This window comes from Talpa occidentalis, unplaced genomic scaffold (genome assembly GCF_014898055.3).
Source record: "Talpa occidentalis isolate TD23 unplaced genomic scaffold, MPIMG_talOcc4v2.1 talOcc4.2, whole genome shotgun sequence".
Taxonomy (NCBI): Eukaryota; Metazoa; Chordata; class Mammalia; order Eulipotyphla; family Talpidae; genus Talpa; species Talpa occidentalis.
The window spans coordinates 109,606,939-109,633,288 of record NW_023602073.1 but is presented as its reverse complement, the minus strand read 5'-3'; the positions used below and the strand labels follow the sequence as shown (position 1 = coordinate 109,633,288).

Genomic DNA, 26,350 nt, shown 5'->3' with positions numbered 1-26,350 from the left:
GTCTGTACGGGCCGGGAGGGCGAGCCTCGGCTTGGCCCAGGGCAGCACAAGCCCCGGGTCTCGCGCGCCCCTCGCGCCGCATGGGACGCCGACGGGGAGCGCGCAGCCGCGGGAGTGTGCGCGCAGCCGCGGGAGAGTGCGCGCTCCCGCAGACGAGCGGGCCCGCGGGGCGGCTCCCGGCTCCCGGCAGCCAATGGGGCGGGGCGCCGCGCGCCGGGGGCGGGGCCGTGACGCGCGCCCCTCGTGACTGCGCTCGCGGCCTGCGCCCGCGGAAGCCGGAAGCGGCGGCTGTCGGCGGCACTGGCTGGGGGTGGAGAGGCGGCGGTGAGCGTTCCGGGGTGGGTGAATCCCGCCATGGATCCTGACGCCGCAGTCGCGCGGCGCAGGTGGTGGCTCCTGCCGCGAGTGCTGCTGGTGCCGCTGCTGTGGTGGGGGCCGGCTCTGGGCGCGCTCTCCTCGGGCGGCAGCCCCCACAGGGTCCTCCGCGACCTCCTGGCGGAGCCCCAGTTGGTGGAGGTGGAAGACTTGTCCCTCACTCTGCTGCAGGGCGGAAGACTGGGGCCCCTGTCGCTGCCCTCGGACCTGACGGAGCTGGATCCTGAGTGCCAAGCGTTGCTGCTGGACTTCGCCAACAGCAGCGTAGAGCTGACCGGCTGTCTGGTGCGCCACGCCCGGCCGGTGCGCCTCTGTCAGAAGTGCTACACCCCCTTTCAGCAGGTCGCCAGCAAGATGGACAGCATCAGCCGAGCCGTGGGGGTGGGTAGAGGAGCACCCCGGGACCTCTGACATGGAGGGCTGGGAAAGGAGGAAGTTGTAATGATGATTCGCCCTGAGGGGCTCTTCGTTTCCCCTCTGTAAGCAAAAGGGTTTAGATTGGGTCTTTGGAGTCTGGGCCATCAGGAAAGTGGGCGGCCTGTTAGGGTTTGGGTTTGTATTTTTTTTTTTAAAGATTGATTTATTTACACCAGAACTGGGGTACAGGCCAGAAGCGCGGGAAGGTGAGAGAATTCACCAGACAGAGTGGGGAACAGAACAGGCAGACAACCAAAAACACTGCTGAGGGGAGCAGGGGGCGAGACAGGAGAGGTCTGCTCGCCTTGTGGGTTATCTCCCTGGCCAACCGGGAATCGAACCCACTCTGCAGAGGCTCCAGACAGCTTCACAGTCCTGCGCTCAACCCCCTGCGGCACCAGGGAGGCCCTGAGTTTGTGTGTTTTCCTTTGTGGCTGCTGATGGGCATCCTCCTAGAGCATACTTGCCTATAAAGTATGACTAGTTTTCTTGGGGCTCTTGCACCTTTACTCCCTCCCCCAATTCTGCCACAATTACTTCCCATGTCTACCTGGACTTCCCAGGAAGGACACTTTCCTGAGCCCCAGCGTGTAGTGTGGCTGTGCTTAGGAGCTTGTGCTTTGTAGCAGAACGTTTCAGAGCCACCACTTTTTAGCAGTGTGATTATTAGAGTCTCAGTTTCCATTTCTGTAAAATGGAAACAACTCCGTGATGTGACTGTTAAAAGGATCAAAAGAGATAATATGTGGAAGTCCATGTTAGTGACCAGGACACTGGGCCCAGCCTCCCAGGAGTCCAGTTCTATTCTGCTTATTAGCAATATACTCTGGGCAGGTTACCTACATCCTCTGTGCCTGTTTGCTCATCTGTAATATGGGAATAGCAGAGCTCTTTGAAAACTGGCACATACAATAATAATAGTTCCCAGTAAATGGGAGCCTAATTGGAAAGGGTCAATCTGCCCTACATTTGTGGTATCCTGAGAGCTTTTCTGGTTGTGTGGTAGGTGCTGTGAGGGATTTAATTAAAAAAAGGCAAAAAACACAGAAGACACCTTCCTGCCACTAAGAACTGTATAGGATCTATAATAGGAAAGAATTAGGGAGTCACAAGGTATGATTGGGGATATACGTGGTCAAGGAAAAACAAGGAATGAGATTGGTGTTGGATGAGTTGTCCTTGTATTGAGAGGATTAGTGTGGAATTAGTTTACAAATCACAAATGATTTGATAAAATATAACTTGTGTCTAGTTGCATCCTGCTTTAAGTCAGCCTGATATTTACTTAACATCTATTTTTTATGCATAAGTGGGGATTTATTTGCATTAAATAATACCTGTGGTCAATCTTTTCTGTAAAGAATTAGTTTTCAAGGTAGTTTAAGTAAATTTGGGCTTTCTGTACTATTTTCCAGGCATACTTCTCTTGGGTATAGCAAGGAGGAGGTATGTCATTTTATTTTCAAAGATTTATTTTATTTGTTTATGTATACAAGAACTGGGATGTAGGCCAGAGGTAATGGGTGTGTGTGTGAGAGGATTCACCAGAGACAGAGTGGGGAACAGAAGTCAGATCTACTGAAATCCACTGCCGAGGGAAGCAGTGAACAAGATAGGAGAGGTGTGCTGTGCCATGTGGGTTAGCTCCCTGGCTGTGGATGGAACTCATGTTGCTTTGGCTGGTGGTAGCTTGCTAGCTCTGTCTTTAACCCCTGTGCCACTAGGGAGGCCTGATATGTCACTATTTTAAAATAAAACACCCAAGATTTGTCCCAGTCAACTCAAGTAGGGAATGATGTGGTATCATACTGTTTTGAACAATTAGGTCAGTTGTTTGTGGCCAGAATGGCTGAGAATTGTGATGCAAAGTTTGGATTTTTTGAGGCAGTAAGTGCTTTCCTTGTTTATGTAGCGGCCATGGAATTAAGAGGTTAAAAAATAACCCCAAACTCTAGTAGTACAGTATTATGGGTGGCACCCAATCTGGGTATGAATTTCAGCACATTCCCCACAGTCCCTGGGAGGCTTCAGTGTGTGGGTTGCAAAAACTTCCTCTCTTCCTATTCAGATTCTGAAACCAGTAATGTGGGCACTCAGCTTGCCTCACCCTTGTATGAAAGAAGGCAAGTAGAGCTAAAAAGAGGCAGAAAAATCCTTTCCCCATCTGCATTTCCTCTCCAACTAATCCTTAACCTTAGTCCTTTTCTTAGTAGAGCTGAATGTGGTTTATTAGTGCAAAAGTATGATTTCCACAGTTCTGAGGTACTTTATTGATTTGATAGGGTTTATTTTTTTAGAACTAATTGGGAATTAGACCAATAGTGAACTTGTGGAAAAATGTGTTTTGAGTTTCTTATAAGTGAACTTGAATGAATTAGTTGTCCCTTGTGTTTATGTGTGTGGGAGCGCTATTTCTCAGCAGTAAAGTATTATTATTATTTTTTTTTTTAAAGATTTATTTATTTATACAAGAACCGGGGTACAGGCCAGAGGTGCGGGAGGGTGAGAGGATCCACCAGAGACAGAGCGGGGAACAGAACAGGCAGACTGATGAAATACACTGCTGAGGGGAGCAGCGGGTGAGACAGGAGAGGTCTGCTTGCCATGTGGGACCCTTTCTGGCTGGCCGGGATCAAACCTGCGGTGCAGAGGCTGTGGGCAGCTTAACAGCCCGGTGCTCAACCGCCTGCGCCACCAGGGGAGACCCTATTATTATTATTTTATTTTTCAAAAAGATTTATTTATTTATTTTTTTTTTTTATCCAAGCACTGGGTACAGTCAGAAGCACGGGAGGGTGAGAGAATTCACCAGAGCCAGACCAGGGAGCAGAGCAGGCAGAAAGACCGAAGTACACTGCTGAGGGGAGCAGCGGGCGGCAGGAGAGGTCTGCGCGCCATGTGGGACCCTCCTCCAGTGCCGGGGAGCAGCCGGGGATTGAACCGGCACTGCAGAGGCTGCGGGCAGCTTCGCAACCCAGTGCTCAACCAACCCAGTGCTCAACTGCTGGCCACCCGGGAGGCCCCTATTATTATTTTAAAGGTTTATTTTTATTTACTTACAAGAACTGGGTATAGGCCAGAGGTCTATAAGGTGAGAGGATTCTCCAGACAGAGTGGGAACAGAACAGGGGGATTGACTGAAATACACTGTGAGGGGAACAGTGGGTGAGACAGGAGTGGGTTAGCTCCCTGGCCTGGGATCTAACTCAAACTTGTGCTGCAGTGGCTGCTGAAAGCTTCATAGTGCTGAGACTTAACCCCTTGTGCCACCAGGGGGGCCTGTATTGAGCATCTTTTCATGTAGACTTTGATATGAAAGCAGTGTGATGTTATTGAAAGATTAAATTCTGTGGAATGACATGATGGAATTTGTATTTTAAAATGCCATTATGGCTACCTGAGAGAAAATGGAGGGGACAGGCACTAGAGAAGGTAGAGGAAGAGTTGGTGTGGAGAGATGAAGTGGTCACTTAAGAAACGATGGGGACCATGGTAGTGGGAGAAATGGGTAGATCTTGGAGATATTTAGGAGTAGAAGTGACAAGACTTGATAGTTAATTGAAAGTGGGGAATAAAGGAAAAAATGATTTCCAGAGTCTTTTTGCCCCTTTGTCCTGTTCCTCCTTCCCTTTTTTCTTTCTTAAGATGGGAGGGCCTGATCAAACAAACATGCAGTGAAGAAGGATCCTTTAGAGAAGGTGAAGATACAGGAGAGAGTGAATATTCAACAAGGCCAGATTCCTGAGAAGAAAGAGTAGATGGGATCTGAGGCATCCACAGAGATGAGGCTTGGCGGTGGCAGTCACTTTCTCCACTGTACTGGAGGGTAGAAGAAGAGACTGGATGCAGAGCTGGGCAGGCCCAAGTTTCAGTTTGATGGCTTCTGTTTTCACTGTCAACTAGAAGGCTAGATTTTAGGTACAGGGTGAGATGGATCCCATGGTTCTAGGAAGAGTAGAGAAGATTGGAGATACTGGTTTTAAAGAAAGGAGAGTGAGCAAAGAAGAAAGTGAGGAGTGCAGTTTGAAATTATGAATTTATTGTGGAAATAATCTGCTTGGTGGTTTGCTTTTTGCCAGACAGGCATGATGAAAGTAGATGGTCAGGTTCGTTGTAGTTAGAATTCTGCTGACTGATTATGACAGATTGGAGTGTTAAAAGTTCTAAATATAAACAAGGGCTGTTGTTGTTTGGTCATGTGCTAGGTGTTAGGATCACAAAGATACAAAGCAGAGTTTTCATCCAAAACAAACTTCTTTGCAGCTGAGGAACCTGCTGTGCTGCAAAGTAGATAATGTGCTTTAAGAAACTGAGCTTCACAGTGAAATAAGCCAGAAGGAAAAGGGAAAATACTGGATGGTTTCACGTATAGGAGGAATATAGGGGAACCAAATAAGGGATCAGGAAAAAGAATAACAATAATAATAAGTAAAAAAACAATTAGGATGCAGCTATAAATCAGAGACATTCTGCAAGGGAGGGAGAGGTAGAAGAATCAAAACAGGGGAGGGAAGGGCACAAAGGACTATGCTGATGGTTCATGGGCGAATGGCGGTGGGAATTTTATGGGGAATACATCTGAGAGGAGAAAGTATACAAGCATACATTGCACAAAAATGAACAATGATATAAAATATATATATAAATAAATACTAAAAAAAAAAGAGAAAGAAACTGAGCTTCAGATGATTAAGTAACTTACCTAAGGCCATGTAGTGTCAGAAGCAGAGTTTGAATGCAGAAGAGTAATTATGACCATTAAGTGAGTTTCAGATATTATTTGGAATATATATTTGTAATATTAAGAACTATTAGGTATTCTGCATACATGATCATTATTGGGATTATTCATCACTTCCCTTCCATTTCCACTGTTGCCACCATCTTTTCATTATATCTGACCTATGGAAGTAGTCTAATTGGTCTCTCCACCTTCTCGCCCTACGTATTGTGACCTAGACCTGTGTTCCCCAAGCTCCACTTTTCTTATCAAAAATCTTAAAAAGTTTCCTCCTATACGGCTCGTGACCTTCAAGACACTTCATAACCTTGCCCTGATTTCTTCCTCTATTGCCTCTACTTTCATAGAGGTACCCTCTTTTCTAGCTATTGAATGGAAGCCTCATTATATTGGCCTACTGAATACGCTGAATACCACATAATTCACTCCTTGATCATTTTATTCTCCCATTTTATAATCCTCTTCCCTTCCTCAGTATAGGGGGTTGGGTTACTTTAAATCCCACTTCCTCTGTGAACTCTTTCCTAATTTCTCCAACTACACTAATGTCTTCCTCAGTTGAACGGTTTCACTCATGGAACATTCATACTGATTTTTTAAAATGCCAGCCTTATGAAGATAAAATTTAACTGATTATGCTTAACCATATATACCACTAAGGTTGGCAGTAAGGTAGCTAGTTGAAAAATCATATTTCATTACTCTGTGCCAGACATTATGCTAAGTGACTGATGTATGTTGTTTTATTTAATAGCTATAGAACTCACGATGGTAAAACTGAACCTCAGCTTACCTTAGCTGCCCAAGATTACCAAAGAGTGTCTGACTCTTTAGGCGATGTGCTATTCAAGAAGTAATAAAAGCTTTCTTACGTGATTTTTTTAGTGCTCTGAAAACAATTCCAAGAAACTGACTTTAAAAATGCTGTGTTTAATTAGTAAATTAATCGTAAGCATTCATTTGGGCACATCTTTATTTTTTAAATAAAATTTAATTAATTTACCATTGGTTTACAATTTTAGATAAATTTCAAGTATAGGGTACTTCACACCTTGATATGTGCATATACTCATCGTACCCACTATCTGAGTTTAGCACATTCACACTATCAAATTGGCCACCTCTCCCCATGATTCCTATCCCACTGCCGCTTGCCCTCTGGCAACAACCATATTTTTCCAGAGTCTAAGAGAAACTCCCTGCACATGTTTTGTTAGTTCATTTGATTTGTTTAATATATTCCACAGATGAGTGCAACCATCAGTAAATGTCTTTCATTTTCTGCCTTATTTTGCTTAACGTAATCACCTCAAGTCCATCCATATTATTGCAAAAGGCAAGATTTCATCTTTTTAAGATCAGAAACAAATATTGGTGAGGATGTGGAGAAAAAGGAGCCCTCATACATTGTTAGTGGGAATGTAGGTCCAGTCCCTATGGAAAACAATATGGAGATTTCTCAAAATATTGAAAATATACAATAGCTAGGCTTTGGAAACAAGCCAAATGCCCAAAAATAGATGACTGGATCAAGAAGATGTGGTACATATACACCATGGAATATTGCTCAGCATTCAAAAAAGATAAACACATGCAATTTGCAGCAACATGGATGGCGCTGGAAGGGATCATGCTCAGCGAAATAAGCCAGAAAGAAAAAGAAAAATACCGGATGGTCTCACTTATAGCAGGAATCTAGAAAACTTAAATAAGTGACCAGGAAAATGAATAACTATAAGAAAGTGAAAATCAAAATCAACAAAAAACTATGAACCAGAGACACTCTATGGGGGTTGAGGGGCAGGGAGGGGAGGGATTGGGGTCAAAATAAGGGTGTTGCAATTGTATGGGGAATATAAAAATAAAATTTATTAAAAAAATATTGAAAACAGCTTTACCTTATTCTATCCAAAGAATGTAAAAACACTGATTTGAAGGGATAGATGCACTCCTATGTTCACTGCAGCACTATTTATAATAGCCAACTTTTGGAAACAAATGCCCAAGGATGAGTGGATAAGGAAGATGTGGTATATTTCTACAATGAAATACTACTCAGCTATAAAAAAGATGAACTCTTGCATTTATGACAATGTGGATGGAACTGGAGGGGATAATGCTAAATAAGTCAGAAGAAGAAAGCCAAATACCAGATGGTGTTATTTATATGTGGCATGTAGAGACAAAACAAAGGGTGAGACAAAACCAAGCCAATAAAAAATCTTAGAAATATGATTGTAGCATTGAGGCTACAAGAGGGGGAGGAGAAGGAGGAAGAGTAGAGTGGGGAAGGGGATACAATGAACTATGGTAGGACACTGGGTGCCTTGATGGTGGGTGTGCTGAGATGACATATGCTTCTGAAACACATGTAATCTCAAAAGATTTCATCTTTTTAAAATAACCAGGTATATTCCGTTGACAATGCTATACCACAACTTCTTTATCCATTGATCCGTTGATGGGTATTTAAGTTGTGAATAACACTGGTATGAAATAGGGTGCATGTATCTTTTTGAATTAGTATTTTTATAATCTTTGGATAAATACTTAGTAATGGTATTCCTAGGTCATGTGATATTTCTTTTTTAAAATATTTTTTGGGATTTATTTTATTTATACAAGAGCTGGGTATAGGCCAGAGTTGCGGGAGGGTGAGAGGATTCACCAGAGACCCAGAAGGGAGCAGAACAGGCAGAAGGACTGAAGTACACTGCTGATGGGAGCAGCGGGCGAGACAGGAGAGGTCTGCCTCACCATGAGGGATTTTCCCTGAACCAGCGCTGCAGAGGCTGCGGACAGCTTCACAGCACTGTGCTCAACCCTCTGTGGCACCGGGGAGGCCCCACATGTGATACTTCTATTGTTGGTTTTTAAAGTAATCTCCTTACCATTTTCCATAGAGGCTGCAGATTTGGGTGCATCTTTTAGTCTAACGCTCTCCCAACTGAGCTATTTCGGCTGCATTGGGTGCATCTTTTAATAAGATGACAAAATAAGCCACCCTGAGGGCAACCACCCCAAAATGAACATAGAGCTATTTTAAAGCATGAATTCTGTAATTGATTTCCTTTCCTCTTTTTCTACTGTATGTGACTGATCAGTTCTTCCCCGGAGTTATCACTCTCCTCTCTTTTCTTACCCATCACAATGTTTAATTCCCTATCTGTCTGTGGGCTATTCTAAAAGTCCCAGTGTTTATGGTATTTCTTACACAAATTTTTATATTTTATGGTATTTCTTACACAAATTTTTATACTTCAAAACTCCAGGATTCCTTTAATGCTTAATAAGTAATAGGAGTTAAATAACTTTGAAAGAATGAAGTGTCTGCAGGACATAGTTCCTTGCTTGGGGCACAAGAGAACGGAAATAAATAAGGATCAAATAATTCAGAACCTTGGAATTATTATTTGCATAGTGTGTTTCATTATTAAAATGACCTGTGGAAAGCACATTTCCTTTATCAGGATACAGACTGGATCTGTCACATTTTTCTGTAGACTTTAAGACTTTAAACCAAAAATTTCCCAGAAGATGAAACTAAATGTTTTGTGATCATTTACTCACCAGACTACAAATTATGTAGGTATTATATATGGTAGAGAAATTTATTTGGAAGGCAGAAAAGTAAATGAAAAATCAATGTATTTCCATTAGAGATAGCCAATATTACATTGTGGTGAATAGCTTTTCCAGAATTTTTCCTGATAAGAAGTAAGAAATATGACATGCATGCAATTTGGGTCTAAGAACTGAGGCTGTACTATAGAAACAAGTATTTACAAAACAAAGATTTTCTTCTTTGCAAGTGAACCTTGTATCAATATGTTAGCTGCTATTGTTTTGTTACCATTGTTAATAATGATACTATATGATCATATCAAAACCCAACATTTAAATGTTTATAGTAAATATTTTAATTCTTCTTATAATCTTATTTTTTTTCTTTTGCCTCAAATTGTTTGGAAAGTCTAAAAATACTTAGAATGTATTTTTCTATCTCTTTTGTTACAGAATGCTTCAGAGAGTAGTAACTGTGCCAAAAGTCTCTTAATGGAAGACAGAGTGCAAATAGTTGTGATTCTGTCTGAATTTTTTAATTCCACATGGGAGAAGGCAAATTGTGCAAGTAAGTAATTGTGCAAGCAAGTAAGTAATGCTGTAGTTATGGTTCAGTAGTATAGATGTCAGGTTTTATTTTCATGAATATTGAAATCTTTGAATCTGGATAATACTTTTTATTACTAAATTTACCTTCACTGTTTATTGATGGGAACTACTTAGGCAAATACTGAAAGGCAGAAAAGTATAGCAGTTAACAGCATGAGCTTTGCAATTAAGACAGATTTGTGTTTGATTCTGAGTGCTGCCACTTACTAGTCCTAACCTACTATTGTCAACTTTTGGGTGCATAACTTTGCCTCTTGGTACTTCACTTTCTTCATCTATAAAGAGGTGGTAATAACGGATCTATCATATATGATGGTACTTTACCATAGCATGTACCATAGCCTTTATTTTCTAGAAATCCATTGGAAAAGAAAGAGAAGGATCAGTAAAGAAGTTACCACAATAGTTTAAGCAAGAAGCAAAGAAAACATAAAGTAGGGCAGGGACCATGGAAATAGACAGGATGGATTAAAAAAATCCGTAGGCCATGAAGTAACTTTTCTAAGGATTTATGTTTTTGTTTAGTTCATATGTAGAAAAACTTTTATTGGGAAAAAGACCTCCTGCAAGGGATATCTTATGCCCTCATGCTGCTATTTTATTTTGGATTTTTGATGAGTAGTATCCAGTATGAAGTATGGTGACAATTATTAGCCCATGTATTTTTTCTTACATACTGAGAACAACCTAGATCTGTAGTTATCTGGGTGATAATTTATAAGTATAATGATTCTACTGATCCACTGTGTTATCCTAATATACTTCCTGATCCATCAAAGAAAAATTAACTTTCAGCTAGTACATATAATTTATGTTGAGAAGGAAAGATCCTCTATTCTCCTGCATTCACTAGAGGGGTGTATGAAATAAATTAACAGCAGATTGATTAACAAGAGAAAAAGGCATCCAAATGCATTGATTTTTTTTCCCCCTAAAGATTTATTTATTTATTTATTTATTTATTTATTTATTTATACAAGCACTGGGTACAGTCAGAACTGCGGGAGGGTGAGAAAATTCACCAGAGCCAGAGCGGGGAGCAGAGCAGGCAGATGGACGGAAGTACACTGCTGAGGGGAGCAGCGGGCGGCGGGAGAGGTCTGCGTGCTATGTGGGACCCTACTCCGGTGGCCAGGGAGCAGCTGGGGATTGAACCGGCGCTTCAGAGGCCGCAGGCAGCCTTGCAACACAGGGCTCAACTGCTGCGCCACCGGGGAGGCCCCCAAATGCATTGATTTTTTAATGTTACATGCCTCTGAGCATCCCTGGGGAAAAAGTAAACCACCAAAAATAAAAGTAAGATTTGAGAACTTAATAGGAGAAGGGGAAGACCATTTAAGGGAGAGGGAATGGTTTTTAAGAAAAATGAATAGACCATTAGAAGAAGAGATGGGAGATATGATAGTTTGTGACCAAATTTGTCTGGGTATTGCATCTATTTCTAGTCTCTCCTATGATGAGTCAGTCTAGTCAGTCTTCCCTGATTGATGAAACTCCCAGGGGAAGAATTTATGACCATTGAGTTTCTTCTGGTGGATATGCCTTCAGGCAAATAAAGAGAATTCAGAGAAAGCCTGTCTTTGCACTTACCCTTTTTCAAGTACTTTCAGCTCAAAAAATCCTTATTTGCAAAGAGGCATATTTTAGAAAGGTATATTCTGTTACCCTTCACTTATTGTGTCTTGATTCTTTAAAAATCAGTAATAAAATGTAATGGTTAACCAGGTCAATTAACCACTCTTTCCATATTTAATCTGCATGTTAATGTACTAAGCATTCATTAGATTCGCTTATTTGTGTCTTATTTAAAAAGTCTTATTAGTTTTCATATTTATTTAGCTTAATTATGTTATTCAGGTACAAAGTTCCAGCAGTTTATGTGATATTTTCTGAAGCATGCCCTATTTTTCAGAAACTGGTGATTGTTTCTGTTGTTTTCTATAAAACCAGTTTTGGAAAACATAAATCTTTATACAAACTTCTAATGGATGCCAAATACTTTATCTAAAAATGCATAATTCCTGTTATGATAATTTAGTAGATTTCTGTGTAAGGTCTTAACTTGAATCCTTAACACCTTTAAAAATGCCTCTTGAGCTGATGTCTGTGCCCTCATTGAGAAAGAAGCCATGCTAATCTGTCCTTGATGAGGCTGCATTGATTATGTGAAATGAGGAAAATTCATAATGACCACTTCACTTAGTGCTTATAGAAGCTTTATTATTACTAATATTCCTTAACTTACTAATTTCTAAAATACATAGCTTCTCGCTGCTTATAACCTTATGCTCTCAATTTTTGCAAAAGGATAAAAGAGGAATTTTACTAGTGTTTCTTTGTTTTAAATCAGAAAGTCAGGGCTCTTTAATAATGAAGACATTTTTAACCCATTATATAAATGAACTCCTTTGTGCTTTGTAATATCAGTGTCTAATAATTATTTTAAAAATTTGATGATAGTGCATTAATGTAGTACTTAACAAGATGACCAGCCTATATTAGCTTTTAGTTTAATTTTTAAGTTATCTGAAATGAAAAAGAATGTCGGTAAAATAGAAGTGATTAAGTCCTTTTGTTGGAGAGGCTTCCTTTATAAATTACTTTTTTCTTTTTTGTTCTTTTTGTCTAATTTTCTACTACTTCTATAAATTACCTTTTTATAAAGAAATATTTCAGCTGCATATACTGTATAGACAAAATTACCATTGCTTTCATATTCTTTTTTTTTTTTAAGATTTATTTTATTTATTCATGCATACAAGAGCTGATATGTAGGCCAGAGGTGTGAGGGTAGGGGCAGTTAAGAGGATTCACCAGAGACAGAGTGGGGAGCAGAACTGACGTAATGACTGAAATACACTGCTGAGGGGAACAGTGGGAGAGACAGAAGAGGTCTGCTGTGCCATGTGGGTAGCTCCCTGGCCGGGGATCGAACTCGTGCTGCCCTGGCTGCTGATAGCTTCATAATGCTGAGACCTTTTGCGTCACCAGGGAGGCCCCTGCTCTCATGTTCTTGTACTTGATATTACCTTTATATGTAACATAAGAACACGCACAGATTTATTTCTGTATTGCATGTGTTAGTTGCCTTGACATGACTCATTATAACATGGATGTATAATTGGTATGCTGTATAAAATTGTATTCTCTACTTTACTGAAAAATGTCTTACAGAAACTAGAACCTTATCAATCTAGTTAGTCCAATATACTAATATTCTACATATTTGTAATTGTTTTTCTTTTTATTTATATCTACTCTGACTTATGCATAAAAGGATTCAAGGCTACTTTGTGATGGTGTCAAACCAGGATTAAGAGGAGTTTATGTTAGGGCCTCCCTGGAGGCCTGGAGAATAGCACTATGGAGCTATAAGCAGCCACTGCAGCACTAGTTTGATTCCCAGCCAGGGAGCTGACCCACATGGCGCAGCAGACCTTTTTTGTCTCCCTGGCTGCTCTCGTCAGCAGTGTATTTCAGTAGATCCTCATGTTTTCTCCATTCTGTCTCTGGTGAATCCTCTCTCTCCCCTCACCTCTGGCGTACACCCCAGCTCTTGTATGCATAAATAGATAAAATAAATCCAAAAAAGAAAAAAAAAGAGGAGCCTATGTTATTTTTTTTTAAAAAGAATTTAGTATGTGAATTTTTCAAAAACTGACAGTAACATTTTCAAATAACAAAGAAAAAATAGTATAATTAAGAGAATACTTAATTAGAAGTCTGGAAAGTGTATTTTATATTTCAGTGCCTAACTTGATGTTTGATCCTTTATATATTACTTTATTTCTGTTTTCTAATTTGTAAAGTGCTCCCTTAGATTTTTTTTTTTTTTTTTTTTGTGGGACCCTCGCCAGCGACTGGGGAACGAACGGGTGCTGCAGAGGCTGCGGGCAGCCTCGCAACCCAGTGCTCAACCACTGCACCACCAGGGGAGGCCTGCTCCCTTAGATTTTTAAATGGTAGGATGAATAGTCACAGTGGGACTCACATTCTTGAGAAGACAAAGCTGCAGGGAATGTAGAGTGCCTGAGCTCTAAGGGGTAAAAAGCCTGTAGAACAGATGTATCAGCTGAGCCGGGTATAAACTAGCCCTTGAGATAGAGAACCTGTGCAAGGGGATGAATGGGGTGGAGGCAGTTTCTGGAGGTAGGAGTGCCTTTTTGTAATTAACCCAGCCAAAGAGGGTGCCTTTCTCTAGTTTTTAGGAAGGAGTCTTAATGTGCTAATTGTTGCCCTATTCATCAGATTTGTGTTTCAACGTCAGTTGCCAATATTGATCAGTTGGTGGTGACTGCCTGAATCCGTGCATATTTCTGGGTAGTGGAGGAGTTGTTGATTCTGAATGTTGACATTTGATGGTTTAGAATATAGATCTGAATGTTTTATATTCAGTGTTTGAGAGTACAGGCTCAGAAATCAGACTGAGCAGAAATTCAGGTTCTCTTCAATTTTGTGATTTTGGCAACCTCCTTCATTTCTCTAAGCCTCTATTCCTGATTATAAAGTGGAGATAACAATAGTTCTTGCCTCATAGGAACATAGTAAACATAAAGTGAGTATATGTGTTGAAACTGCTGGCTTAGCATTTGGAAGATAGCAAGTAAGCATTAACGTTAGCTTTCACTATAGGCTTTTTGTTTACCATAGTACATGCAAAAGCTCGTCCTGTGTAATATCAGCATGTATTCTGGAGGAGGAAAAAAATCTTTTCCTTCTATCCACTTTAGGTTCTCCAGCTGGGACTATAAATTAGATTAAAAAGAGAAAAACAGTTGATTAATGTGTTCATGCCCACATGGGAACACCCAGTGCAGAGACACCCAAAAGGGTGGTTAGAGTTTGTGTTTTATGTTATCTTGGGCTAATCAAAGGAAAAGGATGTTTACAAAATTCTGTGAGGCTTCTGGATGGAGGAGACACAGCTACAAGAAGGTGACCAGGAAAGGAATGGTAAGCAAGGGTGGTTTAGTAAAGATTTGTAGTGCAAAGATTACTTAAAGCCTTTTCCTTTGGTGATTATCTCCTTCCTATATAAAATTTACACACCACATTTACAAAAGGAAAACTTGGGTCCTATTTTTAGAACTTCCTGAATCAACTGGTTCTCATTTGACCTTTAGCATAAAATAATCCATATGTCAAAGAGAGATATTCTGAGGTGGCATAGCCTTATACCTTTCACTACTTATTCAGTCTATCTCTTATTCATTAAATTCTCTCTAATTGTATCACCATCTTTCTCCTGGATAATAGAGATAGCCACCTATTCTGTCTCTCTATTCATTGTTGTAATTCATTGTTGTAAATAGCGCTGAGTGGGTATAAGATACAGCTATCAGCTGAAGTTCAGGGAGACATGAGAAGAGTTGAGTGCCAGAGAATAGAAAATATTTGGAACATCTTTTGTGGAATAATTGGTAGGGTGTCTACAAGGATTGTTTTGAGATCCTGAGATCAGGATTTATATTGAATCCCTTCCTTACAACTTTAGAATGTCCTGTAATGCTGTTTTACAACCAGAATTGGCAGTAGAAAAAGCAGATGGAGACAGTTCAGGATTGGAAATTTTTGTGACCCTGCGGGAAGTAAAGAAGGCAAGGATTGTAGGAGAGTGAGATTAAAATCACTGACCACAAATTCTAGGATATGAAACCATGCACTTAAGCCAGAAGCCTGAGAGGGTAAGCTGAGAAACACAGGGAGCGGTAAAAGCAAAGTGAGGATAAAGAATAGGTTTATGAGCAGAGATCATGGAATCACATGTCATGCAGATGTGTTCTTATCACCTTCTGGCCTGAGATGTTGGCTGTAACCATGTACCACCAGATCCTCAGTCAGGCCAACTAGCATCAGAACGTTATCCCTGTCTTCATATTTATTGAAACTGATGGTGCTGAAGCAGCAGGGTTGAGTAGTCTGGCACTGTTCAATACAGATGCTTGCTAGGACAAAGGGAATAACCTAGAAATATCTTTGAAAAAAGCTTAGTGCCAATGATCAGTACAAGTTTTACTCAGTGAAATAAATTACAACAAACTAAGGAAAAAAGGTCCAGACATCAAAATGAAATGTTTTACTAGAAAGCTGCTGAGAATGAAAGTCTTCTATCACACAATTTTCCAATTAACTAGGAAACATTTTCCCTCTAAATGCACAAAATCATATTGGTGCATTGTATTTTTTGTTTGTTTGTTTAATTTTATTTTTGCATAGAAGAACTGGGGTAGAGGCCAAGGGGAGGGTGTGTGTTATGAGAGGATTCACCAGAGACAGAGTGGGGAGCAGAACAGGCAGATCTACTGAAATACACTGCTGAGGGGAGCAGCGGGCGAGACAGGAGAGGTCTGCTGTGCCATGTGGGTTAACTCCCTGGCTGGGGATTGAACTCAGGTCATAGTGATGATAGTGCTGAGACTTAACCCCTAGGCTACCAGGGAAGCCCTGTATAAAGGTTTACACGAATTAATAAATTATCTGAAACTGAAAAAAAAAAATAGCTTCATCAAAGAAGGGAAACTAGATGAATTATACTATATTCATACATAGAAAACAAAAGGATAAACTTGAGTTAATCCTTAGCAAGGGTAGCAAGTTACAGAGGAACATCATTTATGTAAGATTTTAAAAAGCTTGTAAAACAATTCTATTTCCAGATTTCTTGAAACCCTCTTTATCATTATTTTAGGCAAAATTCTCCCAAATTTGTTTCTCTGGTCTTCCAATTCATGACAAATTAGAAAGAGCAAATTAAAAATGGCTACCCTGTTTGATGCAATAAATTGCCCACTAGTGAAGATGGAAAGCACAGGATACTAAATTTGGCACCAAAAATGTTTTAAAAAGCATATGAATTTAGATAAAATTAATGTGGGATAAATAGGACTAAGATCACCCCTATTAAGGCAGCATTTGAAAAATGGTGTTCATGATTAGCATCTTGCACAATCAACTCAATTTAACTTTTTCTGGTATTTTTTTATAAAATGAGATGATATGATTATTTTAATGAAAACGGTTATGACTTAATTTTATTTTTTAAGGTAAGCGTCATGCTTTTGGAAAATTACGTTGAACACTACATGTTTATTTGAATAAAGAATTGCTTTAGGGCCTCCCTAGTGGTGCAGGGGTTAAGTCTCAGTGCTATCAAGCTACGGCCAGCCACTGTGAATGAGCTTGATCCCCAGCCAGGGAACTAACCCACATAGCACAGCAGACCTCTCCTGTCTCGCCCGCTGCTCCCCTCAGCAGTGTATTTCAGTCATTACGCCTGTTCAGCTCCCCACTCTGTCCCTGGTGAATCCTTCCCCCTCCCTCCCCTCACCTCTGGCCTATACTCCAGTTCTTGTATGTATAAATAAAGAAAATAAATCTTTAAAAAAAAAATTGCTATAATGTTAAATAGAAAATATAGCTCGAGAGATAAATAACAGATCATGTATGCTTGAGGTATATTAATATACTTTTTTTGTTTTTTGGCAGATTGTTTCGTGAACACAAGTGAAAAGCTATCAAATAGCACAGTGAATTTCTTCAATCTATTTAATCAGACCTTGACCTGCTTTGAAAATAACCTTCAGGTATTTCACATGATACTTAAAACTAAATGTTGCTTTATACAAATGAATAATAAATATTTCCAGTTGTTAGTGTATTAATAATCGATATTATCTGTACACATCAGTAGGTCTCTAATTTTGGAGCCTATAATACGATAGTGGTAACTCTATTTTATAGATAATAAATCTGCGACTCAGCGATTTCATCAACTGTCTAACTTCACAACTCAGTACTTTAACTCGCTACAATATTTTTTGTACTTTTAGGAGGGCAAAAGCTTACATTAAAGAGATGATGATGTTTATTGTGTGTATTATTTTTGCCTAGGGGAGCATACAGTTAAGAAATTATTCAGAAGTATGCAAAAACTGTGGTGACTTATACAAAGCTCTGAATGGTCTGTACAATGACATGCAAAAAAAATACAAAGAAGAGAATAAGGCTGAATACGGAATACATTTATGCATTGATGTGGAAGATGCGGTAAGTACTTGGCTTCCGAAATGATACTTCTATAGTATTATCCCCTGTACAGGTATACTGAAATCTGTAGATGCTATCTTCAGCTGAAAGTAATTAGTTATAAAGTAACAAAATTTTAGAATAGCCTGATCTGTTAAATACTTTTTAAATGGAAATTAATCAGGTACTTCATAATGAGTTAATAGTTAATATTTGGTATGTTTTGTTTTTTAATTTGATAATAGGTATCATTTTCAGAGGTTATCTTGAAATTGTTACTAATCTACATTTCAGTTTCTTGTGCACTTGTTGCTAATTCAAGAAGTCTCTTGGTTTTGCTAATGTGTTTCTGAAGCCATTCCTCAATTACTTCCTACCCCATTGCCTTATTTCTTTATATCTACTTCCATCTGAAAATTTTATTTATTTACTTATGGCCTTTCTTCACTCATTATAAATATAAGCCAAACAAAGACATTATATCTTTTTTTGTTCACTGTTCAGTACTTAGTTCCTGGCATATAGCAGAACTCTAATAAGGCTTTTTTCTTCACTGCATAGCATGTCCCTTCACATGGGGCATCACTAGATGGCGATCATGTCTTTTTAAAGGAATATGATGGCCGAATACTGAGGCATTAGAGGAAGTTGAGAAATTATCGATTAAAAGTTGAGAAATTGAAGTAAAAATTGATTAACTTCATGGTTGAGTATGATTAGTGTGAATTATCATAGCAGCTCAGAGAGAACTAGAGCAGATCAGTAGTCTTCAGGATGATAAAATGGAGGCAGCATGAGGATGTTTGTTTTTACTGCTTCATTTGTAATGTCTGGAATAGTACCTGGCTTCTAGTAGGCTCTCGATACACTAAATATATATAAAATAAAAGAATGAAGAAAATTAAATATGCTGTGAGTTAAGATGGAACACAGGAAATCCACATGATTATTTTAGAACATTCTTCTTACAGAGTGCAAAACTTAAACATACAGTACACTATTTGCAAACCATGTCTTAATTAAACAAAATCAAGGCAAGAAAGTTTTCTATATTAAATTTGGTGGTTTCCTTACATCACTCAGCTTGTTTGACTGAAATCATGAGCTCAATATAAGTGAGGTACTGCATCCTCCTAACTGTATGTTTCCATTGTATGCTGCTAAATATTAATATTGTCTAATAAAGTTTTCTGACCCATTAGATATCATGTACTTAAAAAATTATTTCCCACAAGTGTTAATCTTTCATAATATCTCAGATAAGATATTAAGCATTTCATAGATACCTCTTGAACAGATGTCCTGTAAATTGATACTTTTATTTCTGTTCTAAAAACATTGCAACAAACTCAGTGATGTTACATGTGAAAATACATAGTTTGTTTTTGTGACCTCCCCCCAATTTTACTGAAGTATAGTTGAAAACTGAAGTTGTGATATATTTAGTGTACGTTGTGAAGATTTGATGTATGCATGCATTGTAAAAATATACCCACTGTCAAATTAATGACACATACATCACCTCACAAAATTATCCTTTGAAACAATTTTTGACGAATGTAGCAGGATCTAACTATATTCCTGTTGATGTAAGTTATGTTTCAAATCTGTTAAAGGTGAATATTCTTTAAGCAGTTTTATGAATTTAGAATATGAAATTTTGGGGGTCTCCCTGGTAGGCTAGGGGTTAAAGTCTCAGCACTACCACTGTAAAGGCCCACCTGAATTCAGTCCCCAGCCAAGGAGCTAACCCACATGGCTCAGGCGACCTATCCTGTTTCGCCAGCTGCTCCCCTCAGCAGTGTATTTCAGTAGATCCTCCTGTTCTGCTCCCTACTCTGTTTCTGGTGAGTCCTCTCACCCACCTCCTATACCTCTGGCTTGTACCCCAGTTATTATATGCAAAAAATAAATAAAATCTTAATAAAAAATAAAATATGAAACTTCTATATGTATATAAGATTATGCAATGGGTAAGTGTGAACTAGTTTGTTTCCTTGGCAGAAGAAATTGCTCTCAACTATCAATGAATTCTTTTTTAGGGTTGTATATTTCATCTAAATTTTGGATGCCTCTTAAGTTATTATTATTTTTTTAAAGATTTTATTTATTTATTTATTTATGCAAGTGCTGGGTACAGTCAGAAGTGCGGGAGGGTGAGAGAATTCACCAGAGCGGGGAACAGAACAGGCAGACTGATGAAATACACTGCTGAGGGGAGCAGTGGGCGCGGCAGGAGAGGTCCGTTGCACTATGTGGGACCCTCGCCGGCAGCCAGGCGGGGATTGAACCGGTACTGCAGAGGCTGTGGGCAGCTTCACAGCCCAGCGCTCAACTGCTGTGCCACCAGGGGAGGCCCGCCTCTTAAGTTATTAACAAAATAATTTTCCTAATTTGAAGACAACTTAATTATAAAATAGTATGATATTATTTGTTATTATTCCAGATGAACATCACTCGAAAACTTTGGAGTCGAACTTTCAACTGTTCAGTTGTTTGCAGTGACACAGTGCCTGTGATTGCCGTTTCGGTGTTCATTCTCTTTCTACCTGTGGTTTTCTACCTTAGTAGCTTTCTTCATTCAGAACAGAAGAAACGCAAACTCATTCTACGTAAGTTTCCTTTTATAATTGTTCATTTATTTAGATAAAACCCCGTATTTAAAAAATTTAGGCTGTTATAAAAATGATACAGTCTCTGAGAAAATCATATTATTTTAAAACATCTCTCTGCTTCAAATTTTGCAATTATGATTACTAATGGAAAAGAAATGCGTAAGAAGTTTATAAGTACAGTTTTCAAAAATCAATACACAATGTCTTTCCAGTGCTTTACTTGAGTAAGCTAGAAACTGGAATAAGGTTGGAAATAACAGGAATAGCAACAAAGGCTTTGCAGTCCTGAAATGGTGATTGTGAGGAGAGAGAGACAGCTTGTAGGCTGACTAGAACCCTGCCAGAACCACCAAAGAATGCACAAGGCAGGGAGAAACTATAGCTTACACACAATTTGTTTACAAATTGCAGTTGTAGTTAAGTTACTTGACATAGAATATGTGCTCCATACATATTCCTTGCTTTTCTTCCCATCAAATAGGGAAGAGCAGAAAAAGCACTAATTAAAAGATCCTTTTTAGCTGAAAAAGAGTGGCTTTCTACGTCATACAAGCTTCTTGCTTATTATCAGAATGAAGAATAGATTAATTCCTTAGTAATTAATTAATTTTAAGATGGATTAATTTTAGTTTAGAGAAAATTAGGTTGTTTTACATTGGACTTTTTTTTCTGTGAAATATTTGTGTCTATGGTACAAAAATTCTTTTTCCTATAAATTTCTTGCTAGCATATCTTCTCTATCATTTATCTAATTTCAATTTTAATATATCTGACTTCTAAAAAACAGTTACTTGTAGATCAATTTGACTAGATTTATAATGTCTTGTCAACTTACAAAGCTATCTCTTAGAGGGGTGAGTCTTTATCATGAGTGTATTTACTAGAGCTTTTTGAAGAAGATGGCTAGCATTCTGTAAATATGTAATTACTCAGTTCTAAAAGCACTTATTTAGAATAATAACAAAATATCACAAGAATCTCATTATTGAGAAACTTTATTTCTCAGGGCTTGGTTCAGCATCTTATTTGCATTGCAAATCCAAACTCTGCAGAGATATTACTGCTTCTGATCAGTGTTTTTCTTTGCTTGTTAGTGTTTTCACAGTAAAAGTCAATACTATCCATGTGCTTGTGCAAGTCACAAACCTTGTTGTCTTTTAATTTCTTTCAATTCTTTCTTTTATTTATCCACTCCCACATTCCCTATCCATCCTTTTTTTTTTTTTTTTAAATTCATCAGCAAGTATTGCCAGCCCTGCTTCCACAGATGTATGTTAAATTGTCATTTCTGTGTGTCCACAGACAATATCATATAGCCAGGCCATCATCATCTCTTATCTGCACTAATGCAGAACCCCCTTAGCTGATATCTTTGCTTCCATTTCTTGACCCACTACAGTCTATTCTCCATAGAGTAGTGAGAATAATTTTTAAGACATTTTCCCATGCTCGTTTCTCACTTGAAACCCTTGATGTGTTCCTATTACACACAGAATAAAATCTAAACATATTTCCAGGGTGTGTTCTCCAAGCTGTTTGAGACTTGGTCCCCATCTACCTTTCTGTATTCATTTCATACACTGCTCTGCCCACTCATGATGCTTGTGTAGGCAGTCTGTCCTTGTTGTTGTTCCTCTCAAATACCAAGCTCATTCACATGGCCTCTGTCCTTATATTTGCCCTCTTTATCTTTCCTAGCAACTTGTCATCCAGATCTTAGGTCAAGACCTGTAAATTATACTTTATTTTCCTCCTTATTTGTTTGTCTCCCCTAACTCAACTGCAAGCTCTGTCAGAACAAGGATTCTGTCTGTCTTGCTTGCCGCTATAACACCAGCATCCGGAATATATTCGGGTCACAGTAGGTACTCAAAAATACTCCTCAAAATACCAGTCCTGTAAAATTCCTCTTCATGAGCTTCCTAGTATCTGAATATAAATGAAAGATTCTGAGATTATACTCCCAAAACTGGACATAATACCTATGAAGGTTTCACACAGAAGCCTTATTTATGATAAATAAATCAGCAACTTAAGGAAGTTTGCCAGTGTAAAAGCAAGCAGTTCTTGTGTTGCTACGTCATAGACATTTTTATTTATTTTTCTTAATGCCACCATTCTGTTTGTCCTTATTCATCAAGTCCTGTGGGGATAGGGGTTTAAAAAATGAACAAGGCACAATACATGCCTTTAAAGAATATACTGACCATAATCCAATTATAAGAGATGTAGTAGAGATTTATTGTTGTTGGGCCACAGGGAGGATAAGAATGGCTGCATTGGGAGTATTGGGATTCACTACTGGGATTCACCACTAGATGATCCCTGGGGTAGAATTTTGAAGGATGTCCATTTATCTAATAGAGATAAAGAAGTTACAGATCTATACTCATTGTGTTGCTATCTGGTTAATTTAATAAATTAAGTGGTAATAAACTAGATTACTTCTTGTAATTTTAAACAGTAACAATGGGAAAAAACCTATTGATTTAGTCTGCTTTCAAATCCACTGAAGGTTTAAGAAGTAGATTTCTAGCTTAGGCTGTTTTTTTTAGTTTAAGTTGCCCTTTAGTTTAGGCTGATGTAATACATGGGTTTAGAAAGTCATGTTGTCATCTAAAAGCTAGTGCAGTGGTCAGGGAAGACCCTGATAGAAACTAGAACAGTGGTTCTCATGCTTGGCTACAGTACTATAGCTATATCATAATTGTTTGCAGAGCTTTAAAAAAAAAAAAAATACAGACACCTGGGTCCCATTACAGACCTTCTAAATTGTAACCTCTACTCTTAGTGTTAAGAATCTCTAAAGTAGAAAGATTCCTGGGTATTCATTGTAAAATATTCTCACTGTGGCACAATTGTCTTTCATTTCTAGAATGTGAGAAACGTGCCTGTTTAACTATAAGTATACAAAACATATTCCCAAGCCAAATATCCAGAATTTAAAAGAATTAGCCCTAATGTCTCAGTTTCATTCCCATTACAATAAAAATTGATAGTAACATTTTATTAGCAACCATGTTTGTTAGGTATTCATGCCAGTGCATGTACTCTACAGCTCCCTTTTTCATTGCAAGCTATTAGAATTTTTTTTTTTAACAATACAGAATTCTTTCACTGAATTCTTCTAAGAGAAATTTATTTTTGGATTCTCAACTGAGACTTTAAAATATATAATTTTATTATTATACCTTATAGTACTTCCATTTTCTAAGTTGAGTACATTTTAAGATTGTGATCTTCAGGATAATATAAATTATGTCTCTTTTATTTGGTACTGTTTCTAACAAGGTCATGTGCAGCTTCTAGCAAAGTTGTATTTTTTGAGGTTGGTAGAAAAATGAACTTAGATTTTAATTTTCAGAAAGTCAAATCTATTCAGATTCAAACATAGAATCAATAGATGAACACTATAGTTAATATAAAAATGAATGATCATGGGATGGAGCTAGAAGGGATCATGCTCAGCAAAATAAGTCAGAAAGAAAAAGAAAAATACCGGATGGTCTCACTCATAGCAGGAATTTAGAAAACCTAAATAAGGGACCAGGAAAAAGACTAATTAATACAAAGTAAAAATCAAAATCAACAAGCAACTATAAACCAGAGACACCCTCCAGGGGTAGGGAGGAAGGGGGGAGGGGTGGGAGAGGAAGGAGTAGGGTCAAAATAAGGGGCGGGGGGGGGGTGCAATTGTATGGGGAATATAACCAAAATGAAAATGCATACATTGTGCAAAAATGAAAAATGATGTAAGAATTATATAAAATAAAATATTAAAAAAATGAATGATCATGTTTAGAGAATTAACTCTAAGTGAAAATACAACCTTTTTTTGTTTTATCTAGCCAAACGTCTTAAGTCTAGCACCAGCTTTGCAAATATTCAAGAAAATTCAAACTGAAACCTACTGAATGGCGAGTTTACATCATATCCGGTGTATGAATGGTGGAAGGCACAGCTTGGTCCAAAAGAAGATAAACTGTGATTTGACAAATCAAGTTCTTAAGAAATGGAAGGACTTCAGATTTATTTTTAAATAAGAATTTTCAATTTTTCTTTCCTTTTCTGCCCCCTTTTTTAAGGGTTTGGGTATTTTTAATTTCCAGGCATAGCAGTGTTGTCATTTTTAAAGTGTGTTTGTTATAATAACAAAAGATGTAAAAACATCTTTTGTGTAGGGGTTTTTTTTGGTTTTGTTTTTTTTTTTTTGTTGGCATGTTATTACTATTTGAGACTTCTGGTATTTCTTTATTAATGTAATATCTCAAGTAGCAAAGTTTTTGAAAACCAACACCTAAAAATTCATCAGTTATAGCAAAGACTTTGAAAAAGAAATATACTTGCCAAAAAATAGCAAGTCCAAAGATAAATTATTCACCATTGCAGTATTACTCTTACATGTACAATTAATATGTCATACATTACAAATAACATACTCTCTAGTTTCCTTCAAGTCATTTTTGAAAGCACTAAATAAAAACTTCCCTAATAATTTTTAGAAGTGGTAAGGTACATTTATAAAAAGATTTATGGTAACTGGTTTCTTACTTGACTTTTATAAACAGTAGTTTACACCTTTTTTTGCCTTTATTTCATAAGTAATTTGAAATCACTGGACTGCTTTATTATATTCAGGGCAAGATGGATTCTTTTTGTACCAGGGATTTGCATTGTGAATAAATTATTTGGCAATTTATAATTTATTGCTACTTTAAATCAAACATAGCATTGTCACACTGTATTTAAATTGTGATCTTTTTAATGGAGATTTGCCCTTGGGCTAATGGACATTTTTGTAAAGGAGAGAAAGGAGTAAGGAAAGCTTAAGATTCAGAAAATAGGGGAAATGGATGGGCTGCTCATTATATGATTTTTGAAAGGTTTGTGTCAGGGCCATCAATCAGAAAGAGACTCTAATATAAAAACAATTAGGTTAGGACGATGCTTGTTTTTTCCTAAAAAACATTGAAATCTGATAAAAATGATATGATTGTAATGAAATCAGATGTTTCACTCTCAGCAATTTTTATTTTGGAACACTTATATTAACTTCGTTTCAGAATTGTTGACAATTTTATTCCTCAGGTGTTTAGTGTTGAGAATTTCATTTATTAATTCCTTCTTACTTTCTTGGTGAAAATAGGCTTTATTTTAAACACCGAGAATACGAAGACTGCTGTATATAGAAACAAGAGTTTGGTTAAGCGGTATGAGAATTTGAATCTCTTCATGTACTGTAAAATATTCGATGGAGAGATAGAAAGTGTTTTCATTTTTTTTTTTGTTTACCATATATGCCGAAAGTGAAGGCTCATCTTGGCTATGTAACATATCCAAGAGCTGTACGGTTTTTCAAGTCTGCTGTGATCTATTTAAAATGTGCTGGGATTTGTTCTGCTGTCACACAGTTCATGCTGCTGATACTAATAGCACTATCTTGATTTGAAGCATATGGTTGAGGGCCATTGAAAGCAATCTTTCATTAATGCAAATAGAGCCAGTTTACATGTGCAAAGTTACAGAATGACATCTTTAATTCTGTAAGTAGTGACTCTTTGAGCACCTTTCAATATTATGTATTTCTAAAAACCATTGCTTTTGGATATGGTTGTTAATAAGCACTTTAAAAAAGAAAAGGCAACCATTACTATTTTTCTGGTTGAGTCATTGCTCTTTAGAAGTAGCATCAGCAATAGACTTCAAAAATAAATATTAAGCATTAAAATGTATAAGTATTTCATTTTTTAGTCATGCTGAAAAATTCCTTGTGTAGTTCTCAATTCTGAGACACATAGCATATGTGTGTGCACAAGAACATCTTTAGGGTTTTTCACACTTTGAAATAAAGGAAGTTGCTTATGGAAATTGAGGTGTTATATTTAATTTTTAAGTGCATTAAAAAAAATTCAGATGTAATTTAATCTATTTCAGTTTTTGGGTATTGCGTTTAAATGCTTTCTTTAAAAGCACCATCTATCTTATACTTTTACTGTAAATAAAA

General features: G+C 38.0%; 1 protein-coding gene across 1 annotated transcript; it reads left to right on the top strand.

The window, feature by feature from the left end:
* The first annotated feature begins 304 nt into the window (after positions 1 to 304).
* On the top strand, positions 305 to 26,350 carry OSTM1 (osteoclastogenesis associated transmembrane protein 1). Its single transcript, XM_037520179.2, has 6 exons — positions 305 to 756; positions 9,551 to 9,665; positions 17,192 to 17,289; positions 17,597 to 17,752; positions 20,178 to 20,343; positions 24,195 to 26,350. Exons 1-6 carry the CDS (start codon positions 355 to 357, stop codon positions 24,248 to 24,250), a joined length of 993 nt encoding a protein of 330 aa, XP_037376076.1. The 5' UTR covers positions 305 to 354; the 3' UTR covers positions 24,251 to 26,350.

What these genes read in the sequence shown, in the direction of transcription:
- OSTM1 (XM_037520179.2), top strand. Translation starts at nt 355, where the DNA reads ATGGATCCTGACGCCGCAGTCGCGCGGCGCAGGTGGTGGCTCCTGCCG. An exon ending in GGAGAAGGCAAATTGTGCAA is followed by an intron (nt 9,666 to 17,191) that starts GTAAGTAATTGT and finishes GTTTTTTGGCAG; the next exon opens with ATTGTTTCGTGAACACAAGT. An exon ending in GAAACGCAAACTCATTCTAC is followed by an intron (nt 20,344 to 24,194) that starts GTAAGTTTCCTT and finishes TGTTTTATCTAG; the next exon opens with CCAAACGTCTTAAGTCTAGC.